Genomic DNA, 21,310 nt, shown 5'->3' with positions numbered 1-21,310 from the left:
CTCCTTTGTTTCTTTAAGTATAAAACACACTTTGTACTGTCTTTGGTAACTTGACTGTCTTAAGTTTTTGCAGGCCTGCTCTTTCTGCCCATTGCTTCTGCTGGCTCTTGCCGATTTTACGTTTGTGATATTTTTATGGTAAACTTATATTCCTTGAGACTATCTCAGAGTTCCTCCAAAGACAATCCATTTTGCAGCCGTCAGTCACTTAGAAGGCATCAAAAAGCTGATATTGCTTTGAATTTGAAGCTTGATGCATTTTAGACGACCCAGCTTGTGTGAACAACCCAGTTGAAGGGTTGGTTTTATAGATATATAAAACTTTCAGGGGAGATGTTTTCTCTCAGGATGCACAATGTTCCTCACTGTTCCTAGGGAAGCAGGGGCCAAGGGCAGCACACAGAGGAGGCGGAAAGGTTTATTCATAGTTCACCCTTACACTAAGTCTATGCTTTTGGATCTCACTTTATGATATCTCCTCTTAGCTCCTCCCACTCGGGCAGGCCCTCAGCTTTGTCAGCTGTTCTGCTGCCCCTTTCCCACCTCAGGCTGTGAAAAACAGCAAAGTTTAATTTGACATTTGGCAAATATCTTAAGGGTGAAAAGTGGCATCAGTGCCTTAGTTACTTCTTTGGGTTTCACTTCCATTTTAAAACTTTTTTGGCTTTTTGGAACTCTTATTTTGTAGCTCATTGACACGTTTTTAAAAGGTCCTTGAAATGTATTCCAGAAGCTTTAGTTGTTTTCACCTGGTCCTTATCAATCCTACTGTTGGAAATAAAATTCTTTCAACTTGTTCTTTAGCAATGTACAGGCTCCATATTTCTCTCCCTGATCCTGAGGCAATAGGGTAAGAACACCACTTAGGAATCAGGCTGGCCTGAGATCAAGTCTCAGATCCACCAGCAGTGTGACATCAGTGCCTCAGTTTCTTTTTTTTTTTTTTTGAGACGGAGTTTGCTCTGTCACCCAGGCTGGAGTGCAGTGGCGCGATCTCGGCTCACTGCAAGCTCCGTCTTCGGGTTCACGCCATTCTCCTGCCTCAGCCTCCTGAGTAGCTGGGACTACGAGCGCCTGCCACCATGCCCAGCTAATTTTTTGTATTTTTAGTAGAGACGGGGTTTCACTGTGTTGGCCACGATGTTCTCTTTCTCCTGACCTCGCGATCCGCCCGACTCGGCCTCCCAAAGTGCTGGGATTACAGGCGAGATCCACGGCGCCTGGCCGCCTCAGTTTCTTTATAGCGTTGGTGATATGGTTTGGTTCTAAGTCTCCAGCCAAATGTCATGTCTAACTGTAATTTCCAGTGTTGGAGGAAGAGCCTGGTGGAAAGTTATTGAATCATAGGGGTGGACATCTCCCTTGCTGTTCTTGTGATAGAGCTCTCAGGAGATCTGGTTGTTTAAAACTGTGTAATAACTTCCCCTGCCCTCCTGCTGGCCATGTGAAGATATGCTTCCTTCCCCTTCACCTTCCACCATGATTGTAAGTTTCCTGAGGTCTCCTTAGCTATGCTTCCTGTACAGTTTGTGGAACCATGAGCCAATTAAACCTTTTTTTCTTTATAAATTACCCAGTCTCAAGTAGTTCTTTATAGCAATGTGTGAACAAACTAATACAGGAAATTGGTACCAGAGAAGTAGGGAATTGTTACAAAGATACCTGAAAATGTGGAAGTGACTTTGGAACTGGGTAATAGGCAGAGGTTGGAACAGTTTGGAAGGCTTATAAGAAGACAGGAAGATGATGGTTGGGCATGATAGCTTATGCCTGTAATCCCAGCACTTTGGGAGGGTGATGCAGGTGGATCATTTGAGGTCAGGGGTTCAAAGCCAGTCAGCCAACATGGTGAAACTCTGTCTCTACTAAAAATACAAGAAAAAGAAATTAGGCAGGCATCATGGTGCACGCCTGTAATCCCGGCTACTCAGGAAGCTGAGGTAGGAGGATAATCTGAATGCAGGAGGCAGAGGCTGCAGTGAGCCAAGATGGTGCCACTGCTCTCCAGCCTGGATAACAGAGTGAGACTCCATCTAAAGACAAAAACCAAAAACAGAAGACAAGAAGAAAAGTTTGGAACTTCCTAGAGACTTGTTGAATTGTTGTGACCGAGATGCTCATACAGTGATATGGACAGTGAAATGCAGGCTGAGGTGATCTCAGATGGAGATGAGGAACTTATTGGGAACTGTAGCAAAGGTCACTCTTGCTGTGTCTTAGCAAGGAGACTGGTGGCATTGTGCTCCTACTCTAGGAATCTGTGAAATGAGTCTTTAGAACTATATTTAGGGCCGGGCGCGGTGGCTCAAGCCTGTAATCCCAGCACTTTGGGAGGCCAAGACGGGCGGATCACGAGGTCAGGAGATCGAGACTATCCTGGCTAACACGGTGAAACCCCGTCTCTATTAAGAAATACAAAAAACTAGCCAGGCGAGGTGGCGGGCACCTGTAGTCCCAGCTACTCGGGAGGCTGAGGCCGGAGAATGGCGTGAACCCGGGAGGCGGAGCTTGCAGTGAGCTGAGATCTGGCCACTGCACTCCAGCCTGGGCGACAGAGTGAGACTCCGTCTCAAAAAAAAAAAAAAAAAGAACTATATTTAGTTAACCATCGGCTAATTTCCAGATAAATAGTTCTGCAGAGGTCATATAAGGTACAAATAGCAGTAGATCAAGGGGGAGGATGATCCTGGGGACTCCTGAAATACACTGTAAATAACCCAGATATCCCCCAATGAATAAATGGATATACAAAGTGTGGTATACATACATATGTACAAACAATGGAACATTATTCAATCATAAACAGGAATGAAGTACTGATACAGGCTACACAACGAATGAACCTCAAAAAACCTTAGAATCCTGCTAAGTGAAAGAAGCCAGTCACAAAAGACCAGATATTGGATGACACATTTATATAAAATGTCCAGAATAGGCAAATCTAGAGACAGAAAGCAGATTAGTGGTTGTCAGGGGTTGAGGGAAGGAGGAAATGAGGAGGGATTAAGTGAATTAATGCATGTTAACACCTTAAACTTTGGGCAACTGCCCAATCACACAGACAGTGCAGTCTCATTCATGGGTTACATGAAAAAACAAAGAGAAAAGCCGAGGCAGAAATACCAACATGTATGTTATTAAAAACATAAAACCTAAGTATATAGACAGACTACGTTCCTTAATGAGCAGATTCAATATTATAAGGTTGCCAATTCCCCTCCCACAATCTCTCAAAAGTTGCAAAGTAATGCAATGTAATCCAATTTTAATCCAAATGGCATGCTTATCTAGACAAGAAAAAATTGATTGTAAAATGTATATGAAATAATAAAGGTGTGAGAATTGCAGGGAAAATTTTCAAATGGAAGATTATTAAGGAAGAAAAGAGTGTGAAGACCCTGCTCTATATGGTAGAAGTCAAAGACAGCTACCATCAATTCTTTCCCTTCCTCAACACACATTGCTTCTCAAGAGGTAAGGAATAACTCCCCTCCCCTTGAATCTGGTTGCCTTGTGACTTGCTCGATCCACAGAATATGACATAAATTCCATTCTGGGAATTCTAGGATTGGGTTTTTTTTTTTTTTTTTAAAAGACAGAGTCTCGCTCTGTCACCAGGTTAGAGTGCAGTGGTGCAATTTCAGCTGACTGCAACCTCTGCCTCCCAGGTTCAAGAGATTCTCCTGTCTCAGCCTCCCGAGTAGTTGAGACTACAAGTGCATGCCACCACACCCAACTTATTTTTGTATTTATTTATTTTTTATTAGAGACGGGTTTCACTATGTTGGCCAGGATGGTCTCCATCTCATGACCTGGTGATCTGCCCACCTCGGCCTCCCAAAGTGCTGGGATTACTGGCATGAGTCATCGCGCCCAGCCCGATTTTATTTTATTTTTTAAAGAAACTGAAGCTTCTACTTCAGTCTCTTGGGAGCCTTGCTCCTGGGAAGCTCTTCCTTGAACCTAGTTGCCATTCCATTCCACCAGGCCACATATGTCTTCTCCAGGCAACAGTCTACATGAATTGCCAGTCATGTAAGTGAGTTCAGATGACTGTGGCCCCAGCTAACATTTGACTGTAATACATGTGAGAGGCCCCATGCAGAACCACCTAGAACCATGGAGATCAACCACCCTGCAGAAGCATGAAGTTAAGCTTAGGGGTGGTTAATTACGCAAAAATAAGTAAACAGAGCACTCCACCAGGTATTAAACATTATTACAAATATTATGTAATTAAAACAATACAGAACAGACCAGGGTTGACTACAAGATCAATGGGACAGAATAAAGTTACACAACCAATGCCCCCTGGTGACCACAGGGATTTGTCACAGATCTCATCACTTAGAAACCCTACAGCGGTTTCCCTGGTCACCTTCCAGTCACCTCTACACCTTGGCTCCTTTTAGCACTCCTCCCTGGCTTATCACTATATGGAATTACTTTATCTCTTTGTACTGTCTGTCACCTGCCACCATAATGTGAATTTCTAGACCTCCATAGCATCCAAAGCCCTAGAACAGTTCTTAGAACACAGAAGGTGCTTGACAAATATTTTCTGAAAGAAAAAGAAAATACTTCAATACCTCAGTTTATTAATGAAGTGAGGCTACCATATGGCTGCCTGAACAAATACAGCTTGACACTCACTTTCTTGCTAATGACTGAAGTGTATTAACTTGTGTAATCACACAACTACCCTATGGGGTAGGTGCCCTTATTTCTCCATTTAGCAGATGAGGAAACTGAAGCACAGAGGGGCCAAGTATCTTGACCAAGGTCACACAGCTTTTAAGTGCCAGAGCCAGGACTCAGATCCTCACAGGTCTGGCTCCAGAGCCCCCAATTTAACCTCCTAACTTCTCTGCTTTACTGGGCTAAACCTTCACCACCTGGAACTCTCCAGGTGCTCGTAAGCGAGTGCTACCCAACTCCCATCACGAACTCGGAAGACCTGTCATTTTCTGAAATTTTCACAACTTCTAAGACACTAGTTATTGGGGAAAACTTCAAATTATTTAAATAATGAGAGGTGAATAACATTGCTAAACTCATGAACATTCTGTATTTAAAAACTCCACTGGCGATCAGGGCACACAGAATCTCTACTACTGATCCCTGACGCTGACCATCCCCCAACCCGTCGGCCCACGGACCCCAGCCCTGACCCCACCTCCTCCCAGCATCTGACACAAGGATTCTCACCACACTCCCCAGAGACTCGCCTGCCCAGGGCCCCTCTCTAACCCCACATAGCTCAGGTCTCTGACCCAGAGACAGCATTACCGACCCCACCTACTATCTATTTCCAGATTAGAGTCCCTGATCCCAGAGGCATTGTCTACAATAACTAGCTCTTACAACTATGTCCACTTCAGGAACCGCCCTGTGACGTCAGAGTTTTGAGGCCGCCCGGCCAGGGCTGCACATGCTCAGTGAGGCCGGCGCCCGCCAGTAATAAACATGGCTCCCTAAAGCCGCTAGGGCTCAAAAGCAACATGGAGGCCTGCACTTCATCGCTCCTCTCCGGGGGCGGCCATACTGAGGAGGCATCTCTTCCGTGCAGGCAGGCTGTCCTGGGGACCTCAGAGATTCTCTCCAGCGGCAGCGGAAAATGGGCAACGGGTGGATTCGGGTCCAGATTCTGGCAGGAGGGAGTTTGGGATCCAGATCTGGAAAAAAGCATTAGACTGGAAGAGGACGCGATGGAGTCGGAGCCGCTGGCGGGGACAAAAACCTGGGGCTGGGGAAGGCGCCGCTGGGAGGCAAGGCGCCGACGGACTTTACCCGCGCACGCGTCGCAGCCGTCTCCGCGCACAGTGGCGGCCATCGCGGCTGGTGCCCCAGTGTCGGCGTGTGCCGGGGGCTCCACTGGGACCCGGGTCGCTCGCCCTGAGTCTCCCCTTCCTCAGCTGTACGCTTGGGACAAGAACAGTAACCCTCGCCAGTCAAGACAGGCCGGGCCTGTCGGGAGGGTCCACGCCTTAGAGCAGGCCCCTATCGTGTTCAGGGCCCTGAGATGGGGTCTGACTCAGTTCCTGCGGGGAAATTCACCAGTGACCCAGTGAGTGCCCTTCAGTTAAAGACCACCAGGAGCACACTTGTGGAAAATATAATTACATTGCAGCAAGGAATGGGGTACTATGGGTCATCTCAGTGGAAGGAGTTAGAGAGAAACTATTAAACGAGTCGGGGTTTAACTGGTTGATTTTCGATAGGGTCTCAGAAAGTGAAGATTTTAGATTGGATGCTGTCAGAAGTGGCATCAAGACTTTGTTTTTTATCTACATTTAGACAACATTATAAAGTGCCCTTGTTTTTGTTTGCACTTACCACGGTCTCCGATTAACCTTCTGAAGTTGACATTATTCTGTGAGATTGTTTATATCCAACAGGAAAACAAAATGGCCTGGCCATGAGCATCAGACCGGCGTGTAATAACATTAAGGCCTAACTGTGACCCAAATATTGACAGAATTGAAATTAAAAATAGTTCTACAGTAATAGAGCCTTCAATACTCCATTTAAAATAATGCATAGAAGCTGGACATGGTGGCTCATGCCTTTAATCTCAGCCACCTGGGAGGCTGCAGCAGGCGGATTGCTTAAAGCCAGGAGTTCGAGACTAGCCTGGGCCTTTTGGCCTGTTTCAGCTTTTAACGTGCCTTCCTCACTCAGCTTAATCATTTCTCACTTTTGATTTTTAATAAGAGATATGTGGCTCTTACTTTCACTTGAACACATAGAGGCCTTTGTAGAGTTATTAATTGGCATAATTTCAATATTGCTGTGTCTCAGAAAACAGGGAGACCTGAGGAGAGGGGGAGATGGAGGAAGGGCAGATTGATAGAACCATTTGAACACACATATGTATCAATTAAGCTCATTATCTTTTGGGGAGCATGGTTTGTGATGCCCCAAAACAATGACAATAGTAATATCAATGATCACTGATCACAGATCACCATAACAGATATAATAATAACAAAACATTTCAAATATTGCAAGAATTACAAAAATGTAACACAGAGATACAAAATAAGCACATGCTACCAGAAAAGTGGCACTGGTAGACTTGCTTGATGCAGGGTTGTCACAAACCTTCAATTTGTAAAAAATGCAATATCTGAGAAGCATAGTAAAGTGAAGTGCAATAAAACAAGATAAGCTTATATATGTATGCATGCACACACCAGTACACATCCACCTATCCACACACAAATTTTTGTACAAACAAATCCTGTGTTTTCAAATCCAAGAATACATCATTTGCACCTTAAAAATATATGTCATCCTTATAGTATCCTTTTCTGTCTTTGTTATCAGGGTAATGCTGGCCTCATAAAAAATGTTTGGAAATGTTCCCTCCTCTTCAACTTTTGAAAGAGTTTGTTAATAAATGGGATTAATTCTTCTTTAAACATTTGCTAGAATTCTCCAGTAAGCTATCTGGTCTTGGATTTTCCTTTTTCAGGAGTTTTTTGACTACTGACTCATATTTTTACTCATTATTTATCTGTTTTGATTTTCTGTTTCTTCATGTTTCAGTCTTAGTGGATGTATGTTTCTAGAAATTATATTTTAACTTAATTAGTTGACACATAGTTGTTTAGAGTAGACTATTAATGTCCTTTGTATTTCTATGGTACCAATTTTAATATCTCCTTTTTTGTTCTAATTTTATTTATTTGAGATTTCTCTCTTTTTTCTTAGCTTAGTGAAAGGTTGGTCAATTTTTATTATCTTTTCAAAAAATCAACTTTTCATTTCATTGATCTTTTCTGTTGTTTTTCTGCTCTATTTCATTTATTTCTGCTATGGTCTTTGTTAGTTCCTTCCTTCTTCTAATTTTGGGCTTGATTTTTTTTCTTTGACGTTTATTGTTTCTTTGAGATCTTTTTTCTTCATTTAGTACTTATCTGTATAAACTTCCCTCTTAGAGCGGCTTTTGCTTCATCTCATAAGTTCTAGAATGTTGTGCTTTCATTTTAGTTTGTCTCAAGATATTTTATTTCTTTTTTTATGTTTTCTTTGATCTGTTGGTTGTTCAGGAGTGTGTTGGTTGATTTCCACATATTTGTCACTTTTCTAAGTTTTCTCCTGTTTTTAATTTTCAGTTTCATGCCACTGTGGTCAAAAAGAATACTTGGTAAGATTTCAATCTTCTTAAACTTGCTAAGACTTGTTTTCTGGCCTAATATATGACATATGTTGGAGAATGTACTGTGTATGCTCGAGAAGAATGTGTATTTTGCTGTTTTGGAAAGGAATGTCCTGTATATGTCTGGTCCATTTGATCTATAGTGTAGTTCAAGTCAGCTGTTTCCTTGTTGATTGTCTGAATGATCAATCCATTGTTGGCAGTGGGATATGGAAGTCCCCTACTGTTATTGTATTATTGTTGTCTACTTCTCTCTTCAGATTTGTTAATATTTTCTTTATATAATTAGGTGCTCCAATGTTGGGAGAATATATACTTGCAGTAGTTATATCCTCTTGATGAATTGACCCTTGTATCATTCTATAATGACTTTGTCTCTTGTTACAGTTTTTGACTTAAAGTCTATTTTGTTTGTTGTAAGAATAACTACTCTTTCTTTTTTGTTGTTCCCTCTCTTTCCTTTCAGTCTATGTGTGTCTCTGAAGGTGAAGAGAGTCTCTTATAGGTGGCATATATTTGGTTCTTGTTTTACTCTCCGTTCAGCCACTCTGGGTCTTCTGTTTCACTAATTTGGTCCACTGATATTTGAAGTAACTATTGATAGGTGTTTTGTAGTTTCTTTGTTCTTTTATTTCTCTCTGGCTGTGCATGATTTGATTATTTTGATTATTTTCTGTAGTGGTATACTTTGATTTTTTGCTGTGTCTTTGTAGTAATTCTTTTTTAAACATGTGGTAAAATTCTCATTTGTGTATCTATTACATGTTTCGTCTTTGTGATTATCATGAGGCTTACATAAAACATCATATGCTATCATGTGCCATATAAGGATGTTTTGGTCAATGATGGGCCACATATACAATGGTGGTCCCATAAGGTTATAACATTTTTATTTTATCTGTTTAGATACATTTAAATACACAAATGCTTATCATTGTATTACAGTTGCCTACAGCATTCAGTATAGTACAATGCTGTACAGATTTGTAGCCTGGAAGCAATAGGTTATACCATATAGCCTGGGTGTGTAGTAGGTGGTATTATCTAATTTTGTGTAAGTACACTCTATGATATTCACACCATGACAAAATTGCATAATGAGGCATTATTCAGAACATATCCGAATTAAGAAATGCATGATTGTAGTTACAATGGTCTATTTTAAGTTGATAACAACTTAACTTCAATAATACACAAAAACCCTACACTTTACTCCCCTCCACTTTTTATGTTTTTTGATGTCAGAGTTTATTTCTTTGTATATTTTGTAGTTATATTTATTTGTAATATTAACCTTTTAAAAGTTAAAGTGATTATACTGCATCATTGCAGTATTAGGAGTATTTTGAATTTGACTGTATAGTTACTTTGACCAGTGAATTTTATAACCACATATGGTTTCATGATAGTGATTAGTCTTATTGCATTTCAGTTTGAAGAACTCCCTTTAGGATTTCTTATAAAGCAGATCTAGTGACAGTGGACTCCCTTAGACTATTCTGGGGGGCTTCTGAAAAAGTCTGTAAATCCTAGCCAGAGCAATTAGGTAAGAAAAAGAAATAAAAGGCATCCAACTTGGAAAAGAAGTGAAAATGTCTCTGTTTGAAGATGACATGATCTTATATAGAGAAAATTCTAAAGGCTCCAATTAAAAACTAATTGGAGTTTTAATTCTTAAAATTAAGAAACAAAATTCAGCAAATTTGCAGAACACATTAAAAAACCTGTTGCATTGCTATATACTAACAGTGAATTATCCCAGAAAGAAATTAAGAAAACAATCTCAGGCCTGGCACAGTGGCTCACGCCTGTAATCCCAGCACTTTGGGAGGCTGATGCAGGAGGATCACTAGGTTAGGATATCAAGACCAACCTGGCTAACACGGTGAAACCCCGTCACTACTAAAAATACAAAAAATTAGCCGGGCATGCTGGCAGGCACCTGTAGTTCCAGCTACTCGGGAGGCTGAGGCAGGAGAATGGTGTGAACCCAGGAGGTGGAGCTTGCAGTGAGCCAAGATTGCGCCACTGCACTCCAGCCTGGGCAACAGAGCGAGACTCCATCTCAAAGAAAACAATCTCATTAACAATAGCATCAAAAAATTAACTACTTAGGAATACATTTAAATAAGAAAGTAAAATTTCTATATACCAAAAACTACAAAACACTGATAAAAGAATTTGAAGAAGACACATATCTCTATTACTCACTGTGGTCTAAAGATATAACGCAACCCCCATCAAAATTTCAATGGCATTTTTCAAAGAAATGCAAAAAAGCAATTCTAAAATTTGTATGCAACAGACCCCAGTGAAAACATCCTTGAGCAAAAAATCAAAAGTGGAAGCATCACATTACCTTATTCCAAACTAAATTATAAAGCTATAGTAATCAAAATAGTATGGTACTGGCATAAAAACAGACATGTAGACCAAGGGAACAGAATAGAGAGCACAGAAATAAATCCATGCATTTGGATTTATTTCTGTGCTGTGGCCTTCTTCTCACAGCTCCAGTAGGCAGTACCCCAGTGGGGACTCTGTGTGGGGGCTTCAACCCCACATTTCCCTTCTGCACTGTCCTAGCAGAGGTTTTCCATGAGGGCCCCATCCCTGCAGCAAAATTCTGCCTGGACATCTAGGTGTTTCCCTACGTCCTCTGAAATCTAGGCAGAGGTTCTCAAACCTCAGTTCTTTACTTCTGTGCACCCATAGGCTCAACACCATGTGAAACTGCCAAAGTTTGGGATTTTCACCCTCTGAAGCCACAGTCCAAGATGTACCTTGGCCCCTTTTAGCCATGGCTAGAGTGGCTGGGATGCAAGACATCAAGTCCCTAGGTGGCACAGAGCAGGGGGCCCATGAATCCAGCCCAGGAAACCATTTTTTCCTTTTAGGCCTCCTGGCCTGTGATGGAGGGGGCTGCCACAAAGGTCTCTGACAGGTCCTGGAGATATTTTCCCTATTGTCTTGGGGATGAACATTTTAGCTCCTTGTTACTTATGCAAATTTCTGCAGCTGGCTTGAATTTCTCCTCAGAAAATTGGTTTTTATTTTCTATCACATTGCCTGGCTGCAAATTTTCCAAAGTTTTATGCTGTTTCCTTTTAAAACTGAATGCTTTTAACAGCACCCAAGTCACCTCTTGAATGCTTTGCTGCTTAGAAATTTATTCTGCCAGCTACCCTAAATCATCGCCCTCAAGTTCAAAGTTCCACAAATCTCTAGGGCAGGGGCAAAATGCCACCAGTCTCTTTGCTAAAACATAGCAAGATTTACCTTTACTCCAATTCCCAACAAGTTCCTCATCTCCATTTCAGACAACCTCAGCCTGAATTTCATTGTCCATATCATCATTAGCATTTTGGTCAAAGCTACTCAACAAGTCTCTAGGGAATTCCAAACTTTCTCATGTTTTTCTGTCTTTTTGTGAACCCTGCAAACTGTGCCAACCTCTGCCTGTTACCCAGTTCCAAAGTTGGTTCCACATTTTGGGATATCTTTATAGCAGCACCTCACTCTACCAGTACCAATTTACTGTATTCATCTGTTTTCACACTGCTGATAAAGACATACCAAAGACGGTGTGATTTATAAAGAAAAAGAGGTTTAATGGACTCACAGCTCGTCGTGGCTGGGGAGGCCTCACTCATGGTGGGAAGTCAAAAGCACATATTACACAGCAGCAGGCAAGACAGAATAAAAACCAAGTGAAAAAGGAAATCCTTTATAAAACAATCAGATCTTGTGAGGCTTATTTACTACCACGAGAACAGTGTGGGGAAAACTGCTCCCATGATTCAACTATCTCTTACTGGGTCCCCCCCATAACATGTGGGAATTATGGGAGCTACAATTCAAGATGAGATTTGGGTGGGGACACAGCCAAACCATATCAGACCTGGAGAGATACATTTCTAAAAGACATACGATTGACAATAGGTATATACAAGAAAAAGATGTTTACCATCACTAATCATCAGGAAAATGCACAATGAGATATCATCTCACATCTATTAGGATGGCTATTATAACAGTAAAAGGGTAACAAATGTTGCTGAGGATGTTGAGGAAAAGAAACTTTTGTGCTTAGTTGATAGTTGATGGGAATGTAAATTGGTACAGCCATTCTGTAATGGCTAGACAACAGTATGGAGTTTCCTCAAAAAATTAAAAATGGGACTCCTATATAATCCAGCAATCCCATATCTAGGTATATATCCAAAGTAAAGAAAATCACTATCTCTAAGAGATATATGTACTTACATGTTCATTGCAGTGTTATGTACACAGCCAAGATATGGAAACTACCTGTGTCCCTTGACAGATGAATGGATGTTTTAAATGTATTATACACACACACACACACACACACACACACACAGAGACACACACACATATGTAATGGAATATCATTTAGCCTTTAAAAATGAGAAAATGCTGCCATTTGTGACAACATGGATAAACCTGGAGTTTATTATGGTAAGTAAAATAAGCCATGAACACACACATACAAAACTCCTGCATGATTTCACTTACATGCTTACTAAAAAAATGCCAAACTCATGGTCACAGAGTAAAACAGTGCTTACCAGGGCCTGGAAGTTGGGGGAAAAGAAAAAATGTTTGTCAGAAGATACAAACTTTCAGTTATAAGATGAATAAGTTCTGGAGATCTAATGTACAGCATAGTGACTAAAGTGAATAATAATGTATACTTGAAATTTGCTGAAAGAGTAGATCTCAAGTGTTCTCCACCAAACAAACACAAGTAAAAAGGTAACCAAGTGAGGTGATGACTATGTTAGCTTGATTGTGGTCATCATCACTTCACAGTGTATATGTATATCAAAATATCACACCTTAACTATATACAATTTTTCTTTGTTAATCAATAAAACTGGCAAGAATATCTTTTATATGTTACCTTGACTCCATTTCTTCTTATTTTGTCAAAATAGATAGTCCTCACTGTTTGCATAAGTTTAGAAATTTGTGCTACATCCCGAAGCCAGTAGTGGGGTAGGGTGAACTAAGTTACTGATTCTTTAGGAACCTTAGGGTGTGAGGTGGGACTGGAGTTCAAGGCCTAGGAGCTGAGTCTGGTCTTGAGCGGCCTCTTTTTTGTTTGTTTGTTTTATTTTGTTTTGAGATGAGGTCTCACTTTGTTGCCCAGGCTGCAGTGCAGTGGCACGATCTGGGCTCACTGCAACCTCTGCCTTCCAGGCTCAAGCAATCCTCCTATCTCAGCCTCCCAAGTAAGTGGAACCAAGGGCATGTGCCACTATGCCTAGCTAATTTTTTCGTATCTTTGTTGTAGATGGAGTTTTGCCTTCCTGCCCAGGCTGGTCCTGAACTCCTGAGCTCAGGCGGTCCACCCACCTCGGCCTCCCATAATGCTGGGGTTACAGGTATGAGCCACCACGCCTGGCCATGAGCAGCCTCTTCTGATATCCCTAGTGTGCTCTGTACACATTTTCTTTATCTGAATGTGCCTTTCCTTTCTCCTCCATTCCACTCCAGAACCGTGGATACTCAAGTCTATCCTGAACCATGTAGAGGAGGAGCTTTGAGTGCTATATGAAATTCACTTATGATATCATTCTACATTCCTTCACAGAAGTAACTCAGGGTTCACTTATGGATTCACATGGTAAATTTGTCTTACTGCTCCAAGTGGGCTTAAAGTAACTTTCTTCTTGTCGGTCATAATGTTTGTGTACAACTGTAATGGGAATTTGAGTTTGTATCACTAGCGTCATGAGCGTGCATGTTTGTGAGCACACCTGTGCATCTGCTATTTCTTCTATTGGTCTACAGACTTTTCCTTCTTTAGGATATTATCAACTTGAATTCAAATTTTTATCAAAAATTGGACCTAGCTCTTTTTATTCATATTTTCCTGCTACATTTTTTCCACTAATTTATTTTCAATAGGTTATATTGTGTGTTTTTTGACACTTAAAAATTTTACCTGACAATCTTAAACTTTCATTTATGTAATTATTGTTCTATTATGACTTATTTCTGTCATCTCATTTTATAATTTTTCATACTTTCTTTACTGTTTCTTTTTTCCTATTTGTACCTCTCACTCTATAGATCAAATCTTTTTCCATTTGTTTGAAATCTGGAAATTTTTAACATTGTAATGGTGGTTATATCATTATTTATGTTAATTTTCTCAATTTCCTACATGTTTCAAAATTAATATCATCTCAGCAAACCAAGTAAGTACTCTAGCCTCCTCTTGCCACCTCTGGTTTTGCTTTCTCCGTTACGACAGCCCTTTGTTGAAGGGGGTGCTTTCTGAAATTTACTCGGGGTTGTCTTCAATGTTATGTTTTCATGTATTTTTTAGGATATGATAAACACCACTACCATTGATTCTTGAACCCTCAATTCTAACACCACGGTGTATTTCTCTTCTTACTGGAGTATGTCCTCTAGGCATTTTCTAAGGGATTTGTTTGAAATAAAACTTTTGAGGCCTTATTTTATAATGTCTTTTTCTGTGCTTTCATATTTAAAAGATTTTGGCTGCAAACAATTCAAGGATTAAAATTTGTTTCCTTTTAATCCTTGAAAAATATTACTCCATTTTATTCTTGTCTCCAGCATTGCTGTTGGAAAGGCTGATGCCAATCAAAACCAATTTTTCCCTAGAGGATGATCTGTCATCTCATCATTTTGACAGGATGTTACAAAACAAAGGAGTCTTCAATGTTCTGAGTATAAATCATTTTGCAATTATAAACTTAAGTTAAATATTAATGCATATAAAAATAATTAAAACCTTCTTGAGACATGCAAGTGAACAGGAAAATTAACTATCTTGCATTCATTCAGGAAGAAAAGGTGCAAAAGAAATTTAATAAAAGAGATGGTCATTAGATGCAAGTGTGGTTGACTGTAGGGATGCAATGCTGACAAGTGGCAGCAGGCCTGTCAAGCTGTCTGTCCCAATTCAATTCCTTCATAAAGAGAAGAAGAATAATTAGGCTACCTTGATGATGTGCTGAAAAAAGGTGCTATGTTTCCTTTTTAATCATTCAAAACAAAGATAAGTAAAATTCCTGGGAAATAAGAAATAATGCATCATAAATGTATGCAAATTGAAGAAAATACTATATTTTTATGAATTTAAAATGTCAGCTATTGTAGATTGTTATGTCTTTTCAGAAGTGCTTTAAAATTGATGGCACATAGTGAAAAAATGACATAATTTCAAACAATTAATGGAAAAACATTAATCCGTCTTCTTGAATCTTGGAAACAGGATTCTTTTGGGAGGCTTCAGTGTATCTGTGTTATCATTTCATTGCCTTCACAAAATCAAATTACACCACCTGTGACTGTGGTTTGAAAAAAAAAAGAAAACCTAATAATGATGCTGTCAATTCACTTGAGATTCCATGATCAAAATTAACCTATGAACAAAGCACAGACTTTATTATAATTACAAAATAGAATGTGATTTACATAAAATGTGAAAATTCAAGCATAGAACCATATTTGATACAAGTCTAAAGCTATGACAGGGACTGTTGGAGGGGAGGGAAATTGTATACTAATCTCCACATCCTACTGAGCCAATCAGTGGTGTTCACATTGGATGGACCATATATTTAAACAGTATATTATTTAAGCAAAGAATTAAGCACTGTAAGTATATTATTTAGAGGAAGCAGCTTTTTAAAAATCCCTTAAAATTATAGATTAAAGACTAAATTGGAAATACAGTTTTAGAAGAAGAAAGTGGGGTAAATGGGCCGGGTGCGGTAGCTCACGCCTGTAATCCCAGCACTTTGGGAGGCCAAGGTGGGCGGATCACGAGGTCAGGAAATCGAGACCATCCTGGCTAATATGGTGAAATCCCATCTCTATTAAAAATACAAAAAGTTAGCAGGGCATGGTGGTGGGTGCCACTGGGGAGGCTGAGGCAGGAGAATGGTGTGAACCCAGGAGGCGGAGCTTGCAGTGAGCCAAGATCGTTCCTCTCCCGCCTGGGCGACAGAGCAAGACTCCGTCTCAAAAAAAAAAAAAAAAAAAAAGAAAGAAAACAAAAGAAACTAGGGTATATGAGCTATATTCTCTATCATTCATAAAAAGTCAAAGGATATTACTTAAAATTGATAAAACAAATTAGGTGATTATATACTATTATTTACAGTTCAAGAGAATAGCATATAGTAAAAAAAAAAAAAAAAAAAAAGTATGATAAACCTTGCCTAACTCTGCAAAAGAGGACCAAGGTCTGTGGAAGGAAAAAAAAATTCCTGGTTTCCACTGATTTTTTGCCCATCAAACTGTTTGAATGATTTTTCATGCACATGTGTTGCTTTAATTTAAAAATGTTCTTATTCACGGATGCCCTTGAATTACATGTAAAATTAGGTTTCCTTTAGTCAATGGTGTATGAAAAGTAATCAATTCATCTAATTGAACTTAGAGATTAATAAATTATAATTTGGGGGAGAACACAAATATACCCATTAAAAACAACCAGAACATAACAGTTGGCTCTATATTCTGCTTATCTAGGAAGTGGAATTCTTAAAATTAAAAAAATAATAAGGAGTTTCACATTTTCTAAGAAACAGTAGGAATAAAAATGCAAGTGTTTCTCTTGGATAAAGCTCTTATAATCACTAGTAGAGTAAAGTCAATCTAGATTAAAATTTATATTTTCAACTTTATAGTATGACCAATATTGCCATCAAAATATTCAGGCACAGAATGTTTTAAAGTAGTGATTTTATTGTTTCTCAACATCCTCTTTCCTTCTATGATTGGCATCACAAATCATGGTTAGGGCATCTTATCAAAGAATTATACTTGTAGTTTTTGAGTGAAAAGAAAGGGAGAAATTTTATTCACGCCTTTACCTTATTAATAATGCGTAACTTGTGATGGCCACTATCAATAGAACTATCATCAGATTTGAAGAGCACTGTTTGTCTCCTTTAATATGGAGAAATACCACAAATAAGTGGGAAATAATTTAATGACTGCAGCCCTTCATTTTTAATCATATAGTTGAGTGATATTTTAAGTCTTATGAGAACAAACATTTGAACAAAAATAGCCAATTCTCTGTTTCATAATTTCATACATTTGTGTTAAAAGGTTTAGACAATAAAGTTAATTTGAAATGCATTACAAATAACTGAGTAATTAGCAATCATTAAGTTTTTTTAAATAACTGTTTAGATAACTTAGTAATTAGCAATCATTAAGTTCATTTTTAAATAACTGTTTAGTCCACAAAGGGTAAGAAATATATTTTAGGGAGAGGGCATTCCGAAATCTGTCTCAGAAACATTCAATCTCAAATATCTTTCAATGAAGCAGAAAAGCAAATATATGTTTAGATAATTTAGGTTAAAAAAGGTAAATTTTTGTTGCCTGCTTAACTTTTATGAAACAGATATTTTCATTCAAGTCCAGCGTATATTTTGCTATGACTTCCACATCCTTTCCTCAGAGACTATTTACCTAAACATTAGGGTACCAAAGGAACTAGGAAACAAAAACCTATTAGAGAGAGAAATTTTAAGTGAGGCGCACATTCTGATGATATTAATTTGTTTTTGACATTCTATTAATATTCTGGGAACACTAAGAAAATAAAATCCAAAGGGGCAAGCAGGTGTCATTGTCTCAGTGTGGGCCCTCTTTTGTCATCCTCTGTAAGGTCGCAGTCATCAAAGACCGTGACCCAAGAAGAAAGTGAAACGGGAACAAATGAGCATTTCCCGAAATACAAACAGTACAGTCCTTGAGAAAGAATCCTTCAAGGCCTTAGATTTCTTTAAACATTTTTAGATAAATAGCCTGGGCTATGCACAACAAAATGAAATGGTGATAATGAACAGGATAGCGAAGTTTTGTGCTAACTCTCATAAATGACAAGAGTTGATTAACGCTTAGGATAGTGTGAAAGAAGAATTGAATGAAAAATGCAAATTGAAAGAAAAAATATCCAGACAGACCCTTTCCTAAAGCATGCATCATAAAATATTTAAAAGCATCTGCTTTAATGCATGGGTTGAGTCAAAGTAAGGACAATTTTCAGATATCTAGAAGCGCAAAAAAGTTTGAATCCAGAGCTGTGAGTGCCTCATTTGGCATTTGCCCTGGGGTGTCTCCCAGTAACTATTGGCCCAGACCCATGAGCACCTAATTCAGGAGACAGAGGCTGATGTCCATGTAGAGAGGAATATAGGCTAAAATGCCTTCTGCATAAATCTAGGATTTCTAAAGAGAAGCATGCTAAGTGCCTGGGCTAGGAAAATCCCACCCCATAAGAAGAAAGTGAAAATATATGCTTGTCTTGGTCCCAATAGGGTAGACAAAAAAATGAAAAATTAAAAAGTATGGTAATTTCTAAATACAAGACAATAGCCATACTGGTTCGGGTTTGAATTCACACTATCTACGGGCCTGACAAATACCAGGGTGGAAACTAGCCTCTGGTAGCGACAGGTGAGGCTAGCTGGACTTCCTGGGTGGGGCGCTGACTTGGGGAACTTTCCTGTCTTACAAGAGGATTGTAAAACACACCAATCGGGAACTTTCCTATCTTACAAGAGGTTTGCAAAATGCACCAATAAGCAGGATTCTAAAAGTAGCCAATCGCATGGAGGGTTGAATAAAGGGCAGTCTGGTAGGACAGAAACAAAACATGGGAGGGGACAAATAAGGGGGTAAAAGCTGTCCCTCTGCCCCCCAACCCCTGCCAACCCAGCAGCAGCAGCAACCTGCTTGGGTGCCCTTCCACGTTGTGGAAGCTTTGTTCTTTAGCTCTTCCCAATAAACCTTGCTGTTGCTCACTCTTTGGGTCCATGCCATCTTTCATAGCTGCAACACTCACCGTGAAGGTCCGCTTGCTACTGCTCACTCTTTAGATCCGTGCCATCTTCAAGAGCTGTAATACAGTGAAGGGCCACGGCTTCGTTTTTCAAGTCAGTGAGACCACGAACCCACTAGAAGGAACTGACTCCGGCACAGTAGACCTGGAAGCTAATTAATCTGAGTACAGTCATAAAGATAAATATATTTTTCACACATACTTGTAAACATATTTTGTAACACAGCTTTTACTGTAGTTAAGTGAAGATAGTAAATTTTACAATAAGCATCGCTGGGACGCTGATCTCCATAAGGGAAAAAAATGAAATTGAAACTTAATCCTAGAGACCAAACATAGAAATATATTTTAATGGGTAAAGACAGCTTCTCAACATTTTTAGAAAAAACTGGGGAGCATCTCTTTTATGTTGAAATAGGGAAGAAGAACAAACTGCAAGAGGAAAAATTAACTTGATCACATAAAGATTTAAGACTTCTATTTATTGAAGGATACTGCAATGTGAAAAAAACGCAAAACTTGGCAGAAATATTTGCAACACATCTTACCTAGAAGGGTTTGGTATCCAGAATACATAAACGCCCCCTATAAATCAGTGAAAAAGAACACCTCTATTAAGAAGTTAGCACAGGCCGGGCGCGGTGGCTCAAGCCTGTAATCCCAGCACTTTGGGAGGCCGAGACGGGCGGATCACGAGGTCAGGCGATCGAGACCATCCTGGCTAACACGATGAAACCCCGTCTGTACTAAAAGATACAAAAAACTAGCCGGGCGAGGTGGCGGGCGCCTGTAGTCCCAGCTACTCGGGAGGCTGAGGCAGGAGAATGGCGGGAACCCGGGAGGCGGAGCTTGCAGTGAGCTGAGATCCGGCCACTGCCCTCCAGCCGGGGAAAAAGAGAAACCCCCTCTCCAAAAAAAAAAAAAAAAAAAAAAGAAGTTAGCACAAATAGCACATAGCATGTGAAAAAGTGAGCAACCTCATAAGAATCATGAAAATGAAAATTAACAATTAGATGCCCTTTCACACATATTGACATTTGTGTGTGTGTGTGTGTGTGTTTTTTTTTTTTTTTTGAAGTTCTGAAACGTGTCGTATTGGCAAGGATAAAGAACCATAGAAGTATTCATCCCATGCAAGTAGGACAGCCATTTGGAAAACAAATATTAGCTCATACCTATGACCCAATGGCTTCACTACAACCTAGTGCAACCTAGTCAGCCTGATATATGCCCCAGAAAAATTATTGCATTAGTTTGACTAGAGACATATCCAAATGTTCACAGTTTTAAAAACCTGGAAACAATGCAATTATCTCTCAATATGGGTAGATAGTGGAATTGGTAACTAAATGATCATATATTCCAATAATAGAGTATCTCATAGCACTAAGAGTGAACGAACTGCAGCTATTCACATTCTCAAATATAGCACTGCAGTGAGATGCCACTGCACGCATATTAGAATGGCAGAAATCCAGATCCCTGACAACACCAAATGCTGGTAAGGATGTGAAGCAACAGGAACTCTCATTCAGTGCTGATGGAAATACAAAATGGAGAATGGTTCTGTGACTTCTTGGAAAACTAAATCTACTCTTATTATATGACCCAGCAATCTTGTTTCTTGGTATATACCCAAAGGAGTTGAAAACTTATGTCCACACAGAAACCTGCACACAGATGTTTATGGAAGCTTTATTTATAATTGCAAAAACTTGGAGACAAGCAAGATTTACTTCAGTAGGTGAATGAATAAACAAATTGTATTACATCCAGACAATTGAATACCATTCAGTGATAAAAAACAACAACAACAACAAAAAAACGAGCTGTCAAGCCACGAAAAGACACAGAGGAAGCTTACATGCGTATTGCAGAGTGAAAGAAGCCAATATAAAAAGGCAACATACTATCACTTCCAACTATATGACCTTCTGAAAAAGGTAAAACTATAGAGGTAGAAAAACAAAACAAAACAAAACAAAACAAAAACAGTGGTTTCCAGGGGAAAGAGACGGATGAATAACCAGAGCACAGGGGATGCTTAGGGCAGTGAAAGCACGTGTATGATATTTTAATAGTGAATACTTGTCATCGTAAATTTGTCCAAGCCCGAATGTGAACTTTAATGCAAACTATAAGATGTATCATGTAGGTTCACTAATTGTAATAAATGCACCACTATGGTGGGGGATGTTTATTATGGGGGAGGCTATGCATGTGTCAGGGGCAGGAAATATATGGGAAATCTATACCTTCTGCTCAGTTTTGCT

At 39.5% G+C, this 21,310-nt stretch overlaps 2 protein-coding genes across 2 annotated transcripts in view; one reads left to right on the top strand and one right to left on the bottom strand.

Annotated features, from left to right (window-relative positions):
• LOC112608594 overlaps positions 1-6,148 on the bottom strand; it is a 22,002-nt gene extending 15,854 nt beyond the window's left edge. The window contains exon 1 of the mRNA XM_025360566.1: positions 5,791-6,148. Within this exon, the coding sequence (XP_025216351.1) occupies positions 5,791-5,833 (43 nt within the window). The 5' untranslated portion in view covers positions 5,834-6,148. The remainder of the gene's footprint in view (positions 1-5,790) is intronic.
• LOC112608593 (uncharacterized protein FLJ76381-like) lies at positions 4,898-14,894 on the top strand. The gene is made up of 2 exons (XM_025360565.1): positions 4,898-6,106; positions 14,862-14,894. The coding sequence occupies exon 1, from the start codon at positions 5,502-5,504 to the stop codon at positions 6,069-6,071; it is 570 nt and encodes a 189-aa protein (XP_025216350.1). The 5' UTR covers positions 4,898-5,501; the 3' UTR covers positions 6,072-6,106; positions 14,862-14,894.
• Positions 14,895-21,310: the final 6,416 nt, after the last annotated feature.

Source organism: Theropithecus gelada, chromosome 15 (assembly GCF_003255815.1).
Source record: "Theropithecus gelada isolate Dixy chromosome 15, Tgel_1.0, whole genome shotgun sequence".
NCBI classification, from domain to species: Eukaryota; Metazoa; Chordata; class Mammalia; order Primates; family Cercopithecidae; genus Theropithecus; species Theropithecus gelada.
The sequence above is the reverse complement of the archived record's forward strand: the minus strand, read 5'-3'. Positions and strand labels throughout refer to the sequence as shown.